At 40.8% G+C, this 16825-nt stretch overlaps 1 protein-coding gene across 11 annotated transcripts in view; it reads left to right on the top strand.

Annotated features, from left to right (window-relative positions):
- TRIM2 (tripartite motif containing 2) overlaps positions 1-16825 on the top strand; it is a 191314-nt gene that overhangs the window by 143571 nt on the left and 30918 nt on the right. For all 11 annotated transcript variants that reach the window (XM_036998842.2, XM_036998836.2, XM_017654530.3 and 8 more), the window contains 3 exons: positions 4990-5141; positions 6512-6692; positions 7506-8229. In XM_036998842.2, the coding sequence (XP_036854737.2) occupies positions 4990-5141; positions 6512-6692; positions 7506-8229 (1057 nt within the window). The remainder of the gene's footprint in view (positions 1-4989; positions 5142-6511; positions 6693-7505; positions 8230-16825) is intronic.

Raw genomic sequence — 16825 nt, 5'->3', positions numbered from 1 at the left:
CTTGGGTCCCACCAGGCCGTGGCTTGTATCTTACCTCCTTTGTGAGTTGCTGAGTTCTCGCAGATGTAGATGTAGCCTGGCTGTTGTACTTATGCTCTGGTCTCTTTTTTTAGGATTCATTGTATTTGTTGTATTTTCAAAAATACATGTGGTTTTGCAAGATTTCCGCTGCCCTACTCACACCGCCATCTTGGCTCCTCCCTTCCCCCTTTATTCCTTTTTTAATGACTAAGTAATATTCTACTGTCTGAATATACCACAATTTATTCATCTGTTCATTAGTTGATAATTATTTGGGTTGTTTCTAATTTTGGGGTTATTATGAATAATCCTGTTATGAGCATTTATGTACAAGTTTCTGTGTGAGCATATGGTTTCAGTTCTTTTGTGTATACACCTAGGAGTAGAATTGCCAGGTCATTTGGTAAATCTTTGTTTAACTTGTGAGGAACCACCTAACTGTTTTCACAGTGACTACACCATTTTACATTCCCACCAGCAAAGTATGAGCATTCTGATTTTTTCCAAATGCTCACCAACATTTGTTATTATCTGATATTTTTTAGTCCAGCCATCCTCGTGGATAAGGAGTTGTGTCTTGTTGTGGATTTGATATGTATTTCCCTAGTGACTAATGAAGTTGAACATATTTTACCTGTGTAACTTGGCCCCTTGTATATCTATTTTTGGAGATATGTACATTCAAGTCCCTTGCTAAAATTTTTGAATTGTGTTCTTTAATTGTACAGGTTCTTTTTATGTTCTGGGTACTGCGTCTTACATGATATATGACTAGCAAATCTTTTCTCCCATTGTTTTCATTTCCTTGATGCACAATTTTTTAATTTAAGATCAACTATCTACTTTTTTTTGTTGCTTCTGCTTTTGATATCATATCTAGGAAGCCATAAATTAAAGGTCATGAAGATTTACCTCTGTGTTTTATTCTAGGAGTTTTACAGTTTTAGCTCTTATATTTATGTTGTTAGTCTATTTTAACTTAGTTTTTATATATGGAGTGAGATAAGAGTTCCACTTCATTCTTTTACATGTCGATGTCGAGTTGTCTTGGCATTATTTGTTGGAAAGACTATTTTTTTTTCAATTGTATGATCTTGGCACCTTTGTCAAGAATCAGTTGACCTTTAATGTATGGTTTTATTTCTGGGCTCTCCCTTCTTTTCCATTGTTCTATATTCTTATCCTATGCCAGTAACATGCTGTTTTGATTATTCTATCTTCATAGGAAGTTTTGAGATTGGGAAGTATGAATGAATCTTCCAGTTTTGTTTTAAGATTGTTTTGGCTATCCAGGGTGTCATAAAATTTCATATGAATTTTAAGAACAGCTTGTTTGTTCACTTCTGAGAAAAAGGAAGTTGAGATTTTGATAGATATTTCATTGAATCTGTACATCAATTTGGTAATGTTGCCCTCTTAACTGTTAAGTCTTCCATTTAATGTCCATGGACTATCTTTCCATTTATCTTCATTATTTAGGTATTCTTTAAATTTTTTCAACAATGTTTTGTGGTTTTCAGTGTACAAGTCTCATACCTTAGCTAAATTTATTTTTAAGTATTTTATGTTTGTTTTTGATATTATTATAAATAGAATTTTCTTAATTTTATTTTTGGAATGCTCATTGCTATAGCATTGAGCTGTATTATAGAAATACAACTGACTTTTGTTCTTGTACCTGCAACTTTGCTGAATTCATTTGTTAGTTCTAATTGTGTGTGTGTGTGTGTGTGTGTGTGTGTGCATGTGTATATGTGTTCTTTTGGGTTTCTATATATAAGATATGTCATCTTTGAATAGAGAAATTCTTCTTCCTTTCCAATTTGGATGCATTTTATTTCTTTTTCTTGCCTAAACGCCTCAGCTAGAACTTCTAGTACATTACTGAATAAAGGTGGTAACAGTGGACAACTTGTTTTGTTCCTGATCTAATAGGGTTACTATTAAGTAATGTTAACTGTGGGTTTTTTGTGCATACCCCTTATCAAGTTGAGCAAGTTTCCTTCTATTTCTAGTTTGAAAATGTTTTTATCATAAAGGATGTTAGATATGGTCAGATGATTTTCCTGCATTAAGTGAGATGAGCATGTGGGTACTCTTTTCTTCATTATATTAGTGTGGTACATATATAGAATTTTGTATGTGAACTACCCTTGTGTTCCGGGCATAAAGTCTACTTGGTAATGGTGCACAATCCTTGGTACTGGTACAGCTGGATTCAGTTTACTAGTATTTTGTTAAGGATTTTTGCATCTATATTCATAAGGGAAAATAGTCAATAATTTTTTCTTGTGTTGTCTTTGGCTTTGGTGTCAGGAGATTACTGGCCTAATAGGATGAGTTAGGAAATCCCATGCCCCTTCCCTTTTGTGAAGAGTTTGGAAGGAGTGGTGTTAATTCTTTAAATGTTTGGTAGAATCCATCAGTGAAGCCGTCTGGTTCTGGGATTTTCCTTTGTCAGAAGCTGTTTGAACATCAATTCACTCTCTTTACCTTTTATACGTCTATTCAGATTTTCTACTCTGTGAGTCATTTTTGGTAGTTATGTGTTGCTAGGAATTTGTCCATTTTATCTATGTTATTCATTTTCTTTGTCAAACTGTCCATATTATTCTGGTTGTCAATTTTGCTCATCTTTACAAATAACCAACTCTTGGTTTCATTGATTCTCTCTATAGGTTTTCTCTTCTCTACTTTGTTTACCCCCACTCCAATCTTTACCATTTCCTTTCTTCTGCCTGCTTTGGTTTTAGTTCTTTTTTTAATTCTTTAAGGCAGAAGCTTAGGTTATTGATTTGAAATCTTTCTTCTTTTCATTGTTGCATTTACAGTTAAATTGTGTTCTGAGCACTGTCTTGTAACTTTTGTTGTTTCAAAATGTATTTTAATTTTTATTCATCTCAAAGTATTTTCTAACTTCCCTTGTGATTTCTTCTTTGGCTCATTATTTAAGAGTGTTATTTACATATATTTGTTAATTTTCCACACTTTCTTCTGATATTTATTTATAATTTAATTCCACTGTGGCCAGAGAAGATACTATGTATGACTTCAATCTTTTTAAATTTATTGAGACTTCTGTTACATAATGTATGGTTTATTTTGGAAAATATTCCATGTGTACTTGACAAAAAAGATGTGTATTCTGTTATTGAATAGAGTGTTCTATATATGTCTGTTAGGTCGAGTTGGTTTATGATATTATTCAAGATCTCTATTTCTTTATTCTTCTTCCATCTAGTTATATCATTGAAAGTGGGATATTGAAATATTCAACTGTTATTGTTGAATTGTCCATTTCTCCCTTCCATTCTGTCATTTTTGCTTCATATATTTTGGGGCTTTCTTGTTGGGTACATACTTGTTTATAATTGTTATATCTTCTTGATTAAGTTACCATTTGATCATTATGTGATGTTCTTTGTGCATCCTAATAATTTTTGTCATAAAGTCCATTTGGCTGATATTAAAATAGCCACTTCAGCTCTCTTTTGATTACTGTTAGCATGGAATATCTCTTTCCATACTTTACTTTCAACCTGTTTGTGCTTTTGGCTCTTAAGTGAGTCTTTTATAGACAGCATACAGCTCACTCATGAGCAGTGTTATTGAATACCTACTATGTGCAAGGAATTACATGGGTGATAGAGATCATGTGCTCAGGAACTTAAAACCTTATAAGTATTTTGTAAATGAGGTATGAATAAAAGTGTTTTGATAGATGCATTCACTTTGTGAAAATCCATCACTATGTATTATTGTATGTGTGTGATACATTCTGAATATTTTCTGTATGTGTGTTATACTTCAAGAAAATGATTCCTCCCAAAAGTGCTTTGGGAATTCAAAATTGGAATGAATTGTTTCCAGCTGAGAGAAGAGGGGAATGCCTTTACACAGAAACTAATTTTCAGGTTTTATGTTCTATTGTTACTGAGTTTTTCATAACCAGCATAAGGTGGTTTTGTTTTCCAGATATCACCATCATCATCATCACTGCTACTTATTAAGACCTTACTGTGTACCAGTGCCAGGCAGCATCTGAATTCCTTGTGCATATTAATCTGCTAAATCCTATTGTGACCCTATGAAGTAGATTACTATTATTGTCTCCATTTGACAGAGGAAAAATTGAGACACAGTGAGGTTATGTAAGTGATAGAGCCAGGACACAAACTGCTCAGTCCAGCTCATCTCTTATCCAAACAGAAGCAGTTCTCAAAATGTGATCCTGGAACCCTCATGGATCCTTAGATGCTTTCACAGAGGTCAACAAAGTCAAAATTATATTTATAATAATACTAAGACATTTTTTGCCTTTTTCTTTCTCATTCTCTTAAGAGTGCCAGTGGAATTTTCCGGAGACTACATGATGCATACTATCACAACAGATTGAATGCAGAAGCAGATATGAGAATCCAAGTGTCTTCAATTAAGCAAAACACTGAGAAATTTTTTTAATGGAAAATGATGTCATTCTTCTCACAGAATTTTTTTGTTTTGCAAAATGTAGTGATTTTTCATGAATCATATTATTCATGTTAGCATTTAATAGGCTTATTATTCCTTTTAGTAAGTTAATAAATATTGAAAACTTTTCAGTTTCAATTTTTATTATGATAAATATCTGTAGATATAACTCATAAACAAAATCACACTGGGGTCCTCAATTTATAAAGAGCATAAGGGGTCCTGAGATTTAAAAAAAGAGTTTGAGCATCTCAGCCTCATGCTTTTCTGAGATTGGCCACTTAGGTTTTGTGGCCATAGTAGCAGCTTTGCAGTATAATCCACGTCTTTGAAACCTGGCACATAAAAATTTACCCTTCTTTCTCTTCTATGCAACTGGGCATAATGCTGACACCCCAGGGAAGCCATGAGAGTTATATAAGAATACAAGTAAAGGCCGAGGGCATAGTCAACACTCAATCAGTGACACAAAACCTGGAATTTTTCTTGTTACCACAGGTGATGGACTTTTACTGCCAGTCTTGTGAGACTGCCATGTGTCGGGAGTGCACTGAGGGGGAGCATGCAGAACACCCTACAGTCCCCCTCAAGGACGTGGTGGAGCAGCATAAGGCCTCGCTCCAGGTCCAGCTGGATGCTGTCAACAAAAGGTGTGCACACCTCCCCCAGGATGCCTGTGTATGAGACTTGGTTTCCTGGTCTCTTGTCTTACTTAGTGAGTAGGTTCATGATACCTAAACATACTCACCTCTGACTGTGTGTCTATGGTCATGAGCTAGTGACCAGTGTCAGTCATCCCATGCCCCTTTGTAAAATTCCACCCCCCTTATGTTATCAGTGGTGGCAATTTTTAGTAGTTTAATATGATTAAATTTATAAAATACACTCAAGGAAAATACTCTCAGGAGATCTCTGAAAGTCTTGTGAGGAACCTTTCTTAGCTGCTGTTCTTGACATACACAGGCACATTGCATGACTGGCTCCTCTGTTTGAGCCCAGCAGAATGGTACGGAGCTGTGACTGCTCAGTTTCTGTATGTTTCCCTGCTTCCAGGCTCTCTTTTTGGCATGGAAATGAAGAAGACATCCCAGGGAAGCCATGAGAGTTACATAAGAATACAAGTAAAGGCCTAGGGCATAGTCAGCACTCAATCAGTGACACAAAACCTGGAATTTTTCTTGTTACCACAGGTGATGGACTTTTACTGCCAGTCTTGTGAGACCGCCATGTGTCGGGAGTGCACTGGGGATTTAGGGTTAAACCGGATTGTTTTTCTCCCATAATTATGGGAGAAGCAAAGTAGCTGTGTGATGCAGGAAGAAGACCTAGAGAATAAACCACCACCATCAGCAGACAATACATCTCTTCACCAATAGTGTTAGTGAGAAAAGTGTAGTTTTTCTTCACAATTAATGAAGAGAACTTGGAAACTTGCAAGAAGTTCCCAGGAAACTGAGTTTGCATAAGTTTTTCATGTGATTAGGAGAAAAGATACAACTATATATTTAGAACAGTGGTTCTCAACCATGGGCCATTATAGCCCCCAGGAGACATTTGGCAATGCCTGGACACAGTTTGGTGTCACAACTGTGTGTGTGTGTGTGTGTGTGTGTCGTGGTGGGGGTGCTGCTGGCATCTGGTGGCAAAAAGGATGCTGGTAAACATGTAACATTGCACAGAACAGCCCCCGCAACAAAAAATCATGTGGTCCCAAATATTGTAGTGTTATCTGAGAAAGCCTGATTTAGGAAGAGAAAATTCCATGGGGTTCAGAGAGCATCAAAGCTTTGTACCATCAATTATTAAAATTAGATGATTGATTAGATGAAATAGACATGGATTCTCAAAGTCTCTCCTCTCAAAGGCAATGATTATGTTGTATCTTTTCTTTTTTCAGTTATGACTTTTTGAAGATGAGAAAAGACAAAATATTTTTTGAGCAAAATACAGTGTTTAGATTTTTTTTTTTTACAATTTCTGGGTTGATGTTAAACAGTGATCTTTAATAACTGTCCTCTAGGCTCCCAGAAATTGATTCCGCTCTTCAGTTCATCTCAGAAATCATTCACCAGTTAACCAACCAAAAGGCCTGCATTGTGGATGACATACACTCCACCTTTGATGAACTCCAGAAGACATTAAACGTGCGCAAGAGCGTGCTGCTTATGGAACTGGAAGTCAACTATGGCCTCAAACACAAAGTAAGACTCCAGCCATCCTTATGCATAGTGTGTAAGAAACGTGGTATCTCAGGCACTTCACTAGCTTTCTCTGTTCTAATAGCAGCAAAGGGGACTCAGATGGGTCTTTAAGTGACACTGTTGTACAGTCAACAGTTTTCATTTAATGGCATATCCAGCTTTTTTTCCCTCCCAGTTTTCAGCCGAACTCTTTGATTCTGTGACCTGAAGTACCAGTTTATAATTTGACATAAAGCAAGATTGAATATAAAGTAATACTTTCAAGATTTAGGAATTTAGGGTTAAACCGGATTGTTTTTCTCCCATAATTATGTTTAATAGTCTCTTAATTGCTCGCTCACCCACACCAACCTGTTAGTCAACTTTAGAGTGAATCTTGACTACAGCCTTTGTTTAACTCTGCATGTCTAATCACAAAACTGGGGATGAAAAGCTTCTGATGTTTAGGTATGGGGAGTTTTCATTTGTCTGCTTTCTGTTCCTTTAGGTGGTGACAGGGGAATGTCAAGCATAGCAATTTTTTGCCAGGCCCTTAGTGGTGACGTTTATGCCTGCCCCTATCAAAAATACATGACCAAAGAAATATGTGTGTGGGAGAGACAGGGCGAGGCGGGAGGAAAAGAGAAGGTCCTGGGAATGCAGTGTAGGACTATGCCTTAGAACTGGGTTCACTGGGTTAAGTTAAATGCCACTTGCCGAGAGCCTCGGGCGGGGGCAGGGCGGGCCGGACCGCCCCTGTCGCCCGCGCGGCGCCCTGCAGGCTGGGCTCGCGCGCCGCTGGAGGCGCTCACCCAGCCTGGCTCCTTCCCGCAGGTCCTCCAGTCGCAGCTGGACACTCTGCTCGAGGGGCAGGAGAGCATCAAGAGCTGCAGCAACTTCACCGCGCAGGCCCTCAACCATGGCACGGAGACGGAGGTGCTGCTCGTGAAGAAGCAGATGAGCGAGAGGCTGAACGAGCTCGCCGACCAGGACTTCCCGCTGCACCCGCGCGAGAACGATCAGCTGGATTTCATCGTGGAGACCGAAGGGCTCAAGAAGTCCATCCACAACCTCGGGACGATTTTAACCACCAACGCCGTCGCCTCCGAGACGGTGGCCACAGGCGAGGGGCTGCGGCAGACCGTAATCGGGCAGCCCATGTCCGTTACTATAACAACCAAGGACAAAGACGGGGAGCTCTGCAAAACCGGCAATGCCTACATCACGGCGGAGCTGAGCACGCCCGACGGCAGCGTGGCGGACGGGGAGATCCTGGACAACAAGAACGGCACGTATGAGTTTTTGTACACTGTCCAGAAGGAGGGGGACTTCACCCTCTCTCTGCGACTCTACGACCAGCACATCCGAGGCAGCCCCTTTAAGCTGAAAGTGATCCGGTCCGCCGACGTGTCGCCCACCACCGAAGGCGTGAAGCGGCGCGTGAAATCCCCGGGCAGCGGCCACGTGAAGCAGAAGGCGGTGAAAAGACCCGCGAGCATGTACAGCACCGGGAAGAGAAAAGAGAATCCCATCGAGGACGATCTCATCTTTCGAGTGGGTGAGTAGGAGGCGTCCTGGCCGAGCCGGGCCTGGGTTAAGGGGCGGCTAGGGAAGTGCTGCAAGGAGGAGCATTGCCCGTCAGCACGGCTACCCGAAGGGGTTGGGAGATACTGAAATATTTTATTAGGTGAGTTTGTGCAGTCTCCTTCTGCGGAGCTTCTCTGGCTTGGGTTCCCGTTCTCGCGGCCCTCCCTCTCCCTCCCCCTCTCGTTCTCCCCTTCTCCTCTCACCCCCTCCTCCCCACTTCCTCTCCCCCTTCTGTCCCCACCCCAATCCTTTTCAACAAGCGCTCCTAGAAAATTAGAAACTGATTTGTAGAACAGTAGAAACTGAAAATAAGCAAAAAGAGAAATAGAAAAAAATCACAGCACTCATAATCTGGAAATTTGAAGGTACTGGCAACCCCGGCCCCCACCCCCCATCCCCTAGGAATGTCCTGAAGAGTCCTCCTGCCTAGCCCAGAGGCAGAGAGGTCATTCTGCCAGCTGACTTCCTGTGTTTCTCTGAAATCTGCCGGCTCTGGCCGTGCTGTGAGCAGACTCTATGCCTCCCTGGCACTGCTTTGGCATTGTGAGGGCTGGGGCCCGGGGACGGGGCACGCCCCCGGTCGTGACTGCCTCCAGCTGTGTGTGCCTGGAGAGCAGCTCCAAAGAGGGGAGGGTGGCGGGAAACCGGGAGAATGGAATTTGCTTTTTAACTTTATTTTCCCAATGAAAAGTAACCTAAATGTAAGTATCAATGGACTTTGTGATTCTTAAGAAAAAAAAGTTTGGATTTGAGTTAATGTTTCCAAAAGTAGCTCTAGTCTGTTTCTCTTTATACCTCTTCAATCCTGCATTGCAGTATCTCTAAAAGGGTGCTACACACACAGTATGTTAATTGACACGTTAGAAAAACAAATACGTGGTTCCGAAACAGGGAAACCTTAGCTTAAGTGAAGGATGCACATTTTTTTTAACTGCAGAACCTTCAGATTCTGCCTTTGTATATTACAAGACTCCAAGGCAGGGGAGGGATAACAGACATCATTTCTAAACTTTGCTGACCAGAGAACTTTCTCCATGGATCGTCCTCAGAGCCTCAGACTCCTTAAACACTCCTGGACAGAACCTGTTCTACATTAATACTTTAGGCTGAATCTTGTAAAGATGACAATATGATATGTAACTTGTCCATTCAGAGGATAGAGGCCCCTGACCATTCACTGGGTGTACGTATAGCGTGGGTGTGGAAGTTGTTGATACATCGCCGAAGTAGAGTGGACAAGCTGGGGCGGGTGCAGGATGGGCGCCTCTGAAGTCTGCCACTCCGGTTCTGTCACTTGCTTCAATTTTGGGTGGGTCTCTCAGCTTCCCTGGGCTTCAGTTTCCATGTCCATAAAATGAAAATGCAAAAGACCTGCGCCTGAGAACTGTTCTGGTTTCCAAACTTAATGCCTGGCATGTTGGAGTTGCTGAGTAAATGAGGACTGTTGTTTTTGCACATGCAATTAAAGCTGTTAGACTTCCCTGTACCTTTTCTTCTAAAAAAGTTTACCTCACCGCTACCGTTGATCTCCTGCCTTAAGAATAAACTGTCTCTTGTTCAAATCCCCTCCTGCAAGCCAAGTAAGCCCAGTCTGCTTCCTCAGACAGACTGCAGAGTGGAGAAAGGCAAAGATCAGATCTGAATCCTAATTCTCCTCAACAATTGGGCAACTAGCTTACCCTTTCTGAACCCAGTTTCTTCCTCTTTAAAAAAAAAAAAAAGAATGAAATATTGTCTAACTATTAAGGTTGCACCAGGAGTGAAGTGAGAGAGAATTCTTGTACTGTGCCTGGCGCTGGCCTATGTACATTAAGGGCTCAATTAGTGGCAGCTATTATTTTACTATTGTTTTTACTTTTAATCATCATCATCTCTACCTGTGATTCTCATCTGAGAAGGATAAGGGACATTTCTCCTAGGAGTGGTATTCCCCCTAATGATATTGATTTGAATTCCCAGCTCCCACTCTTTTCCCCTCCTACCCATTAAGAAATGCAGCCATAGTGATTCTCTGGCACTGGTAAGAGGCTGTTTAAAAATTTAAACATCTGTAAAGAACTTTGAACAGTGCCCAGATATATACAGCACTATATCCAAGTCTATTAATAAAGTATAGATGCTGTCTTTGTGTGCTCAGGCTGCCAGAACAAAATACCATAGATGAGGTTGCTTAACAGAAATTTATCTCTTATAGTTCTGGAGGCTGAAAACCCAAGATCAAGATGATGGCGGGGTTAGTTTCCTCTGAGGCCTCTCTCCTCGTCTTGTAAATGGCCACCTTCTTGCTTCTTTGCCCCAGACACTGTCCTTGTGCGCATGCACATTACTGGCATTCCTTCTTCTAAGGGCGCCAGTCACTGGATTAAGGCTCACCCTAACGGCCTCCTTTTAACTTAGTCCCTCTTTACAGACCTTATCTTCAAATACAGTTGCATCCTGAGGTCCTGGAGATTGGGACTTTGACACAGGGACTTGGGGAGGACATAGTTCAGCCCATAGCAGAAGGTAAACCCTTCAGGGATATAGGGGCAAAAGGGAAGGCCAAGTCATACTTTCTTTATCTTCATGTTCTATTTATTCCTCAGTCTGTAATAAAGATAAAATTAAATAAAGTTTATTCCTCTTTATGCTGTAATTCAAAAGACACCACTCACCATGCAATAATATAGCTCAAAAAACATTCCTAGAGCATCTAGTGCCTGCTGGGCCCTATGCTACATGCTGGGAATATAGAGATGAAAAAAATTAGATCTCCTTCCTCAAGGAGCTTACAGTTTGGGATGAGAACTAACCCTCAACACCAGGGGTTAGGTAACCGAAAGCTATAGAAAATGAAAAGAAACTTAAACTGGGGCATGTACAATGAGGAGGACTTTTCCAAGTTGACAGATGGAAATATATGGCTTCCCAGGCAGAGTGCCCAGTGTGAATGGGGAAGGCAGTGAAGAGGAGAGGACGCCATTGGCGTTTCAGAAGGACGGCATTCTGTGAAAAGCACAGGGTGAGCGAAGGGCAGAGCAGTGGTAAATGATGACGGCTCAGGCTGGTTGTGAGGTGGCACAGATTGGTGCTGGAGCCCTGCTCCCTGAATGCTCTCGGTGTTTTCACACCTGGGCACCTTTGTCCAAGAATTCTGTCCCCATTTTTATCCTTCTCTCAAGTACCACCTTCTCTTTTAGAATCCACTGTGCTTATTATTATTTTTCAAGAGTCTTGTTTCCCAATAACATTATAAATTATTTTGGGCAGAGATGATGTTTTAAATATTTGTAATCCTCAACAATGCTTTGCATAAGTGTTGAGTAGGATCAAGTTGGGACCGACTGCATGATTATGATTTAACTTCCCACTCACCACGATTGGTCCCAGTTCTGAGGCCCAGGGATGCACAGAGCAGGCAGCAGCGCTCAAGGGCACTCACTCACCTGCATTGCCATGCATGCAACGTGGCTGGGCAGTATCAGACAAGCAGAGCTGGCCTTCTAAGAATTTGTCTTCTCAACATCTGTGCCATTGGCTACAAATGGGTAGAGTTTATGTTACAATTGGAAGAGTTCAACTTTCTTTTACAATTCTCTTTGTTTTAGAACTTTAGGTTTCCCTGTACAGTCAGGCTACTAGGTACATAATAGAACATTATGATCTGAACACTCCTTTGTGGGTGTGTGTGAAACCTGCCACAGTAATCCAGAATTCATTGGAATTCAGCTACTCGTCTGAGGTGGAACCAGTTCTCTCGGGTGGTCTCACCCAGACTGAGCTTCTTATGGCCCTGATTTTGTGCTTAAAGATACACAGTTTTCATAATACATGCACTAGGGTTCATTTAACAACCCTAAATAATGTGTTAGTCTTGTGTATTCATAAAAGTAGTTCTTCACTTTCTGGGTGAAAGGATTTTAAGGGATAAATTTGACTCAGATTTTCACCTTCTTCACAGATTACCCAGTTCCCTAATTAGAGGTGACTTTGCTGTTTGAGCACTTACCAGGTACTTGGCTAGGTCATAAAGATGAGATTCCAACTCTGACCTCGAGCAGGCCACAGTCGATAAGGCAGACAGCACATAAAAATGTACTTTCAGTAGGAATCAAAGCCCAGAAGTTGCCGGTGGTCTGAGGAGGAGGCTGGCCAGTAGCAGGAGTTAAGGGAGGTTCCTGGAGATGCCGTCTAAACCTAAGCTGACCTTGAAAGAGAAAGAGTGTTCAGTGGAAGGAGGAAGAGGGTGTTTTTGTTGTAGGGAATGAGTGAGAAACTGAGTAGTTCAAGAAACTGTAAATGGAAACTCCATTATCCTGAAGCATCAAATGAAAAAGAAACAGAGAACACTTATGTTTCTTTGGTAAGGATCTCGGATTTGTTCTGTATACCTGTGTTTCTCAAAGTGTGATCCATAAACCACTTGAGTTCTTTGGGGCACTTGGTAAAAATGAGAATTCCCTGATTCCATACTACATTTAGAGTCAGGATCCCTGGGGAGGGCCAGGAAACTGCATTCTGTAAGCTCCTAGGATGCTTATGCCCACTGAGGTTGAGAACGATAGTGAAGTGGAAGGCACTGAATTGTGTTATGCAGTGTAGGGACTTGCTAACGTATTTACTTCCCTAGAGCCCAGGGGCATCGTAGGGGATCTACTGGCAATGTCTCTTGGGAAGCAGGGAACTGCTTCCTACTACCGTAGTCCACATGAGCTCTTGCAAGTGCTGGAATTAAGAAGGACATGCTGGAGTAGAGAGGAAATGGGAGATTTATAAGATGACTAGGAGGAAGGGGACGTGGTGACCAGACTGAGCCACCAGCAGTTGGATGAGTGCTTTGGGATGTGAAGCAGCGGAGTGAGTAATGGTTAACGCTGTGGACTCTGAAACCAGACTGCCCTGGGTTCCAGGCCCAACAATTTCCTATCTGTGCAACTTTGGGTAAGTTACTTAACTTCTTCATGCCTCGGTTTCCTCCATAAAATGGGGACAAAACGAACCTACCTCATCGGCAGTTGTGAGGAGCAAGTGAATTAGTACAGAAGAGTTCAGAATAGTGCCTAGACACTGAGTGATGTTCAGTGTGTTTTAGAGAGGCAAAGTAAGTAATACTAGTTAACGTATTATTCACAGTTTTAGTATTGAAGTTGACCTAAGTAGTTAAGAAAGAGTAAGTAAACAGCTAAAAAGCCTGACAGTGTCAATTTAAATCCCATCCTGCTATTTATTAGCTATGTGACTTAGGGGAAATTATTCAACCTTTCTGTGTGTTGGTTTCTATATCTGTAAAATGGGCATGATATTAACATACCTCATATGATAAGAATTAAAATAATATATATAAAGTGTATTAGAACAGTGCACGCACACAGTAAGAACTCAATAAATGATGACCGTTGTTTTTATCAACCAAGGTAAGGACAGTTAGAGGAAGAGAGGTATGTTTCAGTTTTGATCACCCAGGTTGAAGTGCACTGAAGATAGTTTGAAGTATGCGTTTGGAGCTTAGTGAAAAAGTCAGGGCTAGGGATCAATTTGGGAGTGAAAAGTATGAAGAAGTTGCTTTAAAACATGAGCTTCAATGAAATGTCAAAGACAGGAGTGTGGTTCAGGCAGGAATGGATGTGGAATGGAAGCTGGAGAAAGGAGCAGGCATTCTCTGAGCTGGGCATTGTGCAATCCATGTCTGCATGTTACCTTACTTAAAATCCTTAGTAGCTATACTACTCTTTTGGTTCCTAATGTCCCCCAGCGTAATGTACCCGCTACAGCGTAGCATGTAGTGCGTGGAGCCAGCCTGTACTGGCTCACGTGCTGCTACCCAAATCTTTTCAGTGACTTCATGTTGGTAGCTTGAAATCATCCATAACAGGAGCATTTATTTACACTGCAGAACTGGGCAGAGGCCACAAACCAGAGCTCTTTCCCCAGGTCCCATCCCTTAAGAGCCAGATTACCAGGACCTTTGATTATCCTTACTGTGGAAGGAGTGTGGGCTCAGAGAGCAGGGGTAGAACCCAAACAGTCTGCACAATTCCTCTTCATCTAAAAGGTCCTTTAACTACTGTGGTTTTCCAATGGTGAGATATTTGATACCACTCATACCTGAAAACTTAATTTTCACTGTGAGTGAGTTACTGTGTTACTCTTGATACTGTGTTGGGAAGCAATCCTGAAGGAGTTTAAGGAGGTAGCTTAGAGCATCTGTTGAAACACAGGGATCATTTTTCTTGTATTTGTCAGAGTTTGATGACTAGAAGCCCCGAGCTGGTTTTGTCAGGGACTAAAGAAAGTCATTGAACAGAGGGGAAATTGGAAGATGTGGGAGGGAGTGAAAGAATTACAGTCGAATTGTTTCAAGTTGTATAATTCATACACCATAACCTTAATGAGTCCATGAGAAGTGTTGAATGAAACACTCATTTGTACTCCAGAGCAGTGTGCTTTCTTGTAATATAAAATGGATATGTAAAATCACTTAGCATGAGTTCAGAGGCTTTACAGGGAGATATGATTTTTTTTTTGAGAGGGTATCTCTCATATTTATTTATCAAATGGTTGTTAACAACAATAAAATTCTGTATAGGGGAGTCAATGCTCAATGCACAATCATTAATCCATCTCAAGCCTAATTCTCATCAGTCTCCAATCTTCTGAAGCATAACGAACAAGTTCTTACATGGTGAACAGTACAAGGGCAGTCATCACAGAAACTTTAGATTTTGATCACGCATTATGAACTGTAAACAATCAGGTCAAATATGCATATTCGTTTGATTTTTATACTTGATTTATATGTGGATCCCACATTTCTCCCTTTATTATTCTTATTCTTATTTTTATTTTTAATAAAATGCTGAAATGGTAGGTAGATGCAAGATAAAGGTAGAAAACATAGTTAAGTGTTGTAAGAGAGCAATTGTAGAAGATCAGGTGTGTGCCTGTAGACTATGTGTTAATCTGAGCTAGACAAGGGCATTAAAACATCCACGGATGCAGAAGATTTCTCTCAAAACAGAGGGGCTGAGGTTCTAAGCTTCACCACTGTTGATCCCCAATTTCTCACCTGATGGCCCCCCTGCGACTGTGCCTGTCTTAGGTTGTTCCTCCCTTGAGGAATCTTACCCGTCTCTGGCTAACCAGTCATCTTCTGGGGCCATACAGGGAGATGTAAAGTTGGTAAGTGAGAGAGAAGCCATATTGTTTGCAAAGGTTAGCTTTTTACTTCTTTGCAGATTTATGCCCTGTGGTTTCTATGCCCAGCATTTGTCTTGAGGTATCTTTACCACTTGGAGGAATTATGATACTCGGTAAATTCGATATGAGGCACGAATTCTATTTAAGGGTTGTAATTAGGAAGGAAGAAGAAATGCTATAGAGGTAGCAGATGGAAGAAAACATGGGAGGATTGAATATTTCTTTGACATATCTTCTTGTAGAGTAACTTAAGCATGTATAGGTTTTAAACTACTAACTAATTTGCACACACATATTAACATAATAGGAATACAGTTACATAAACAAAGCAGATCTATAATTACCAGCCATCTCCAGTGAAGCCAAGAAAACCAGTTAGGCAGCCTAGACATTTGTGAAAATTTGTCTATGATATGATGAATATTGTCCAACTGTACTTGAACAGTCTGAGAGAAATCAGACAAATTAAAGCAACCCATTTCTGGGAACTGTTCACATCCCATATGATCTTTTAACCGTAGAGAGTCTGTAGTTGTAAGATTTTGGAGCACTACAACTTGCACGTCTCCTAATTCTTGGTTGAGTTCCAACAGTATAGATCCAATCAAATTTGTTGTTTTACTGTATGCACAGGCCAGGTTAGATATCTCCTTCTTCATTCCAATGGCAAGTCCAGGAAATGGTGGGATGGATGCAGCTACAACTGCAGCATCGCCTGGATCTTTGTGGAGGTTTTTTGATGATCATCTTCTGGTATGAGTCTTCCAGAGAGTGCTGATGTTGGAAGTTCTTCTTTATGTCATATCTTAGTTCATTTTCTGGTTAGCCAAATTAGGCTTTGATCTTCTGTATAAAAACAAACAGACCCTTTATACCATTGTGTAGAACTCATTGGAGGTCACCACACAAGAACTGCTTTTATTTTATTTATTTATTTTTTATTAAGAGAAAGGAATATTATCAGAAAAGTGTACCTCCATAGCCGATCATCTGACACCCTTTAAGTGATCAAAATTACGGATATTTAAAGCATGCATTAATCTTTGATTTACCATTAGTTTTATCCTATCAAGGAGTAATCCCCCTTTTCTTTCTTTCTTTCTTTTTTTTTAATCTTTAATCTACACCTACCTGAAGAATACTATGTTTATTAGGCTCTCCCCTATACCAGGTCCCCCCTATAAACCACATTACAGTTACTGTCCATCAGCATAGCAAAATGTTGTAGAGTCACTACTTGTCCTCTCTGTGTTGTACAGCTCTCCCCTTTCTCCCTCCCCCCACTATACATGCTAATCTTAATACCCCCTTTCTTCTTCCCACCCTTTATCCCTCCCTGCCCATCCATCCACTCCAGTACCTTTCCCTTTGGTACCTGTTAGTCCATTTTT

Source organism: Manis javanica, chromosome 3, assembly GCF_040802235.1.
Source record: "Manis javanica isolate MJ-LG chromosome 3, MJ_LKY, whole genome shotgun sequence".
Lineage (NCBI taxonomy): Eukaryota > Metazoa > Chordata > Mammalia > Pholidota > Manidae > Manis > Manis javanica.
Note: the sequence above shows the minus strand (reverse complement) of the source record. Positions and strands in the feature narration are given on the sequence as shown.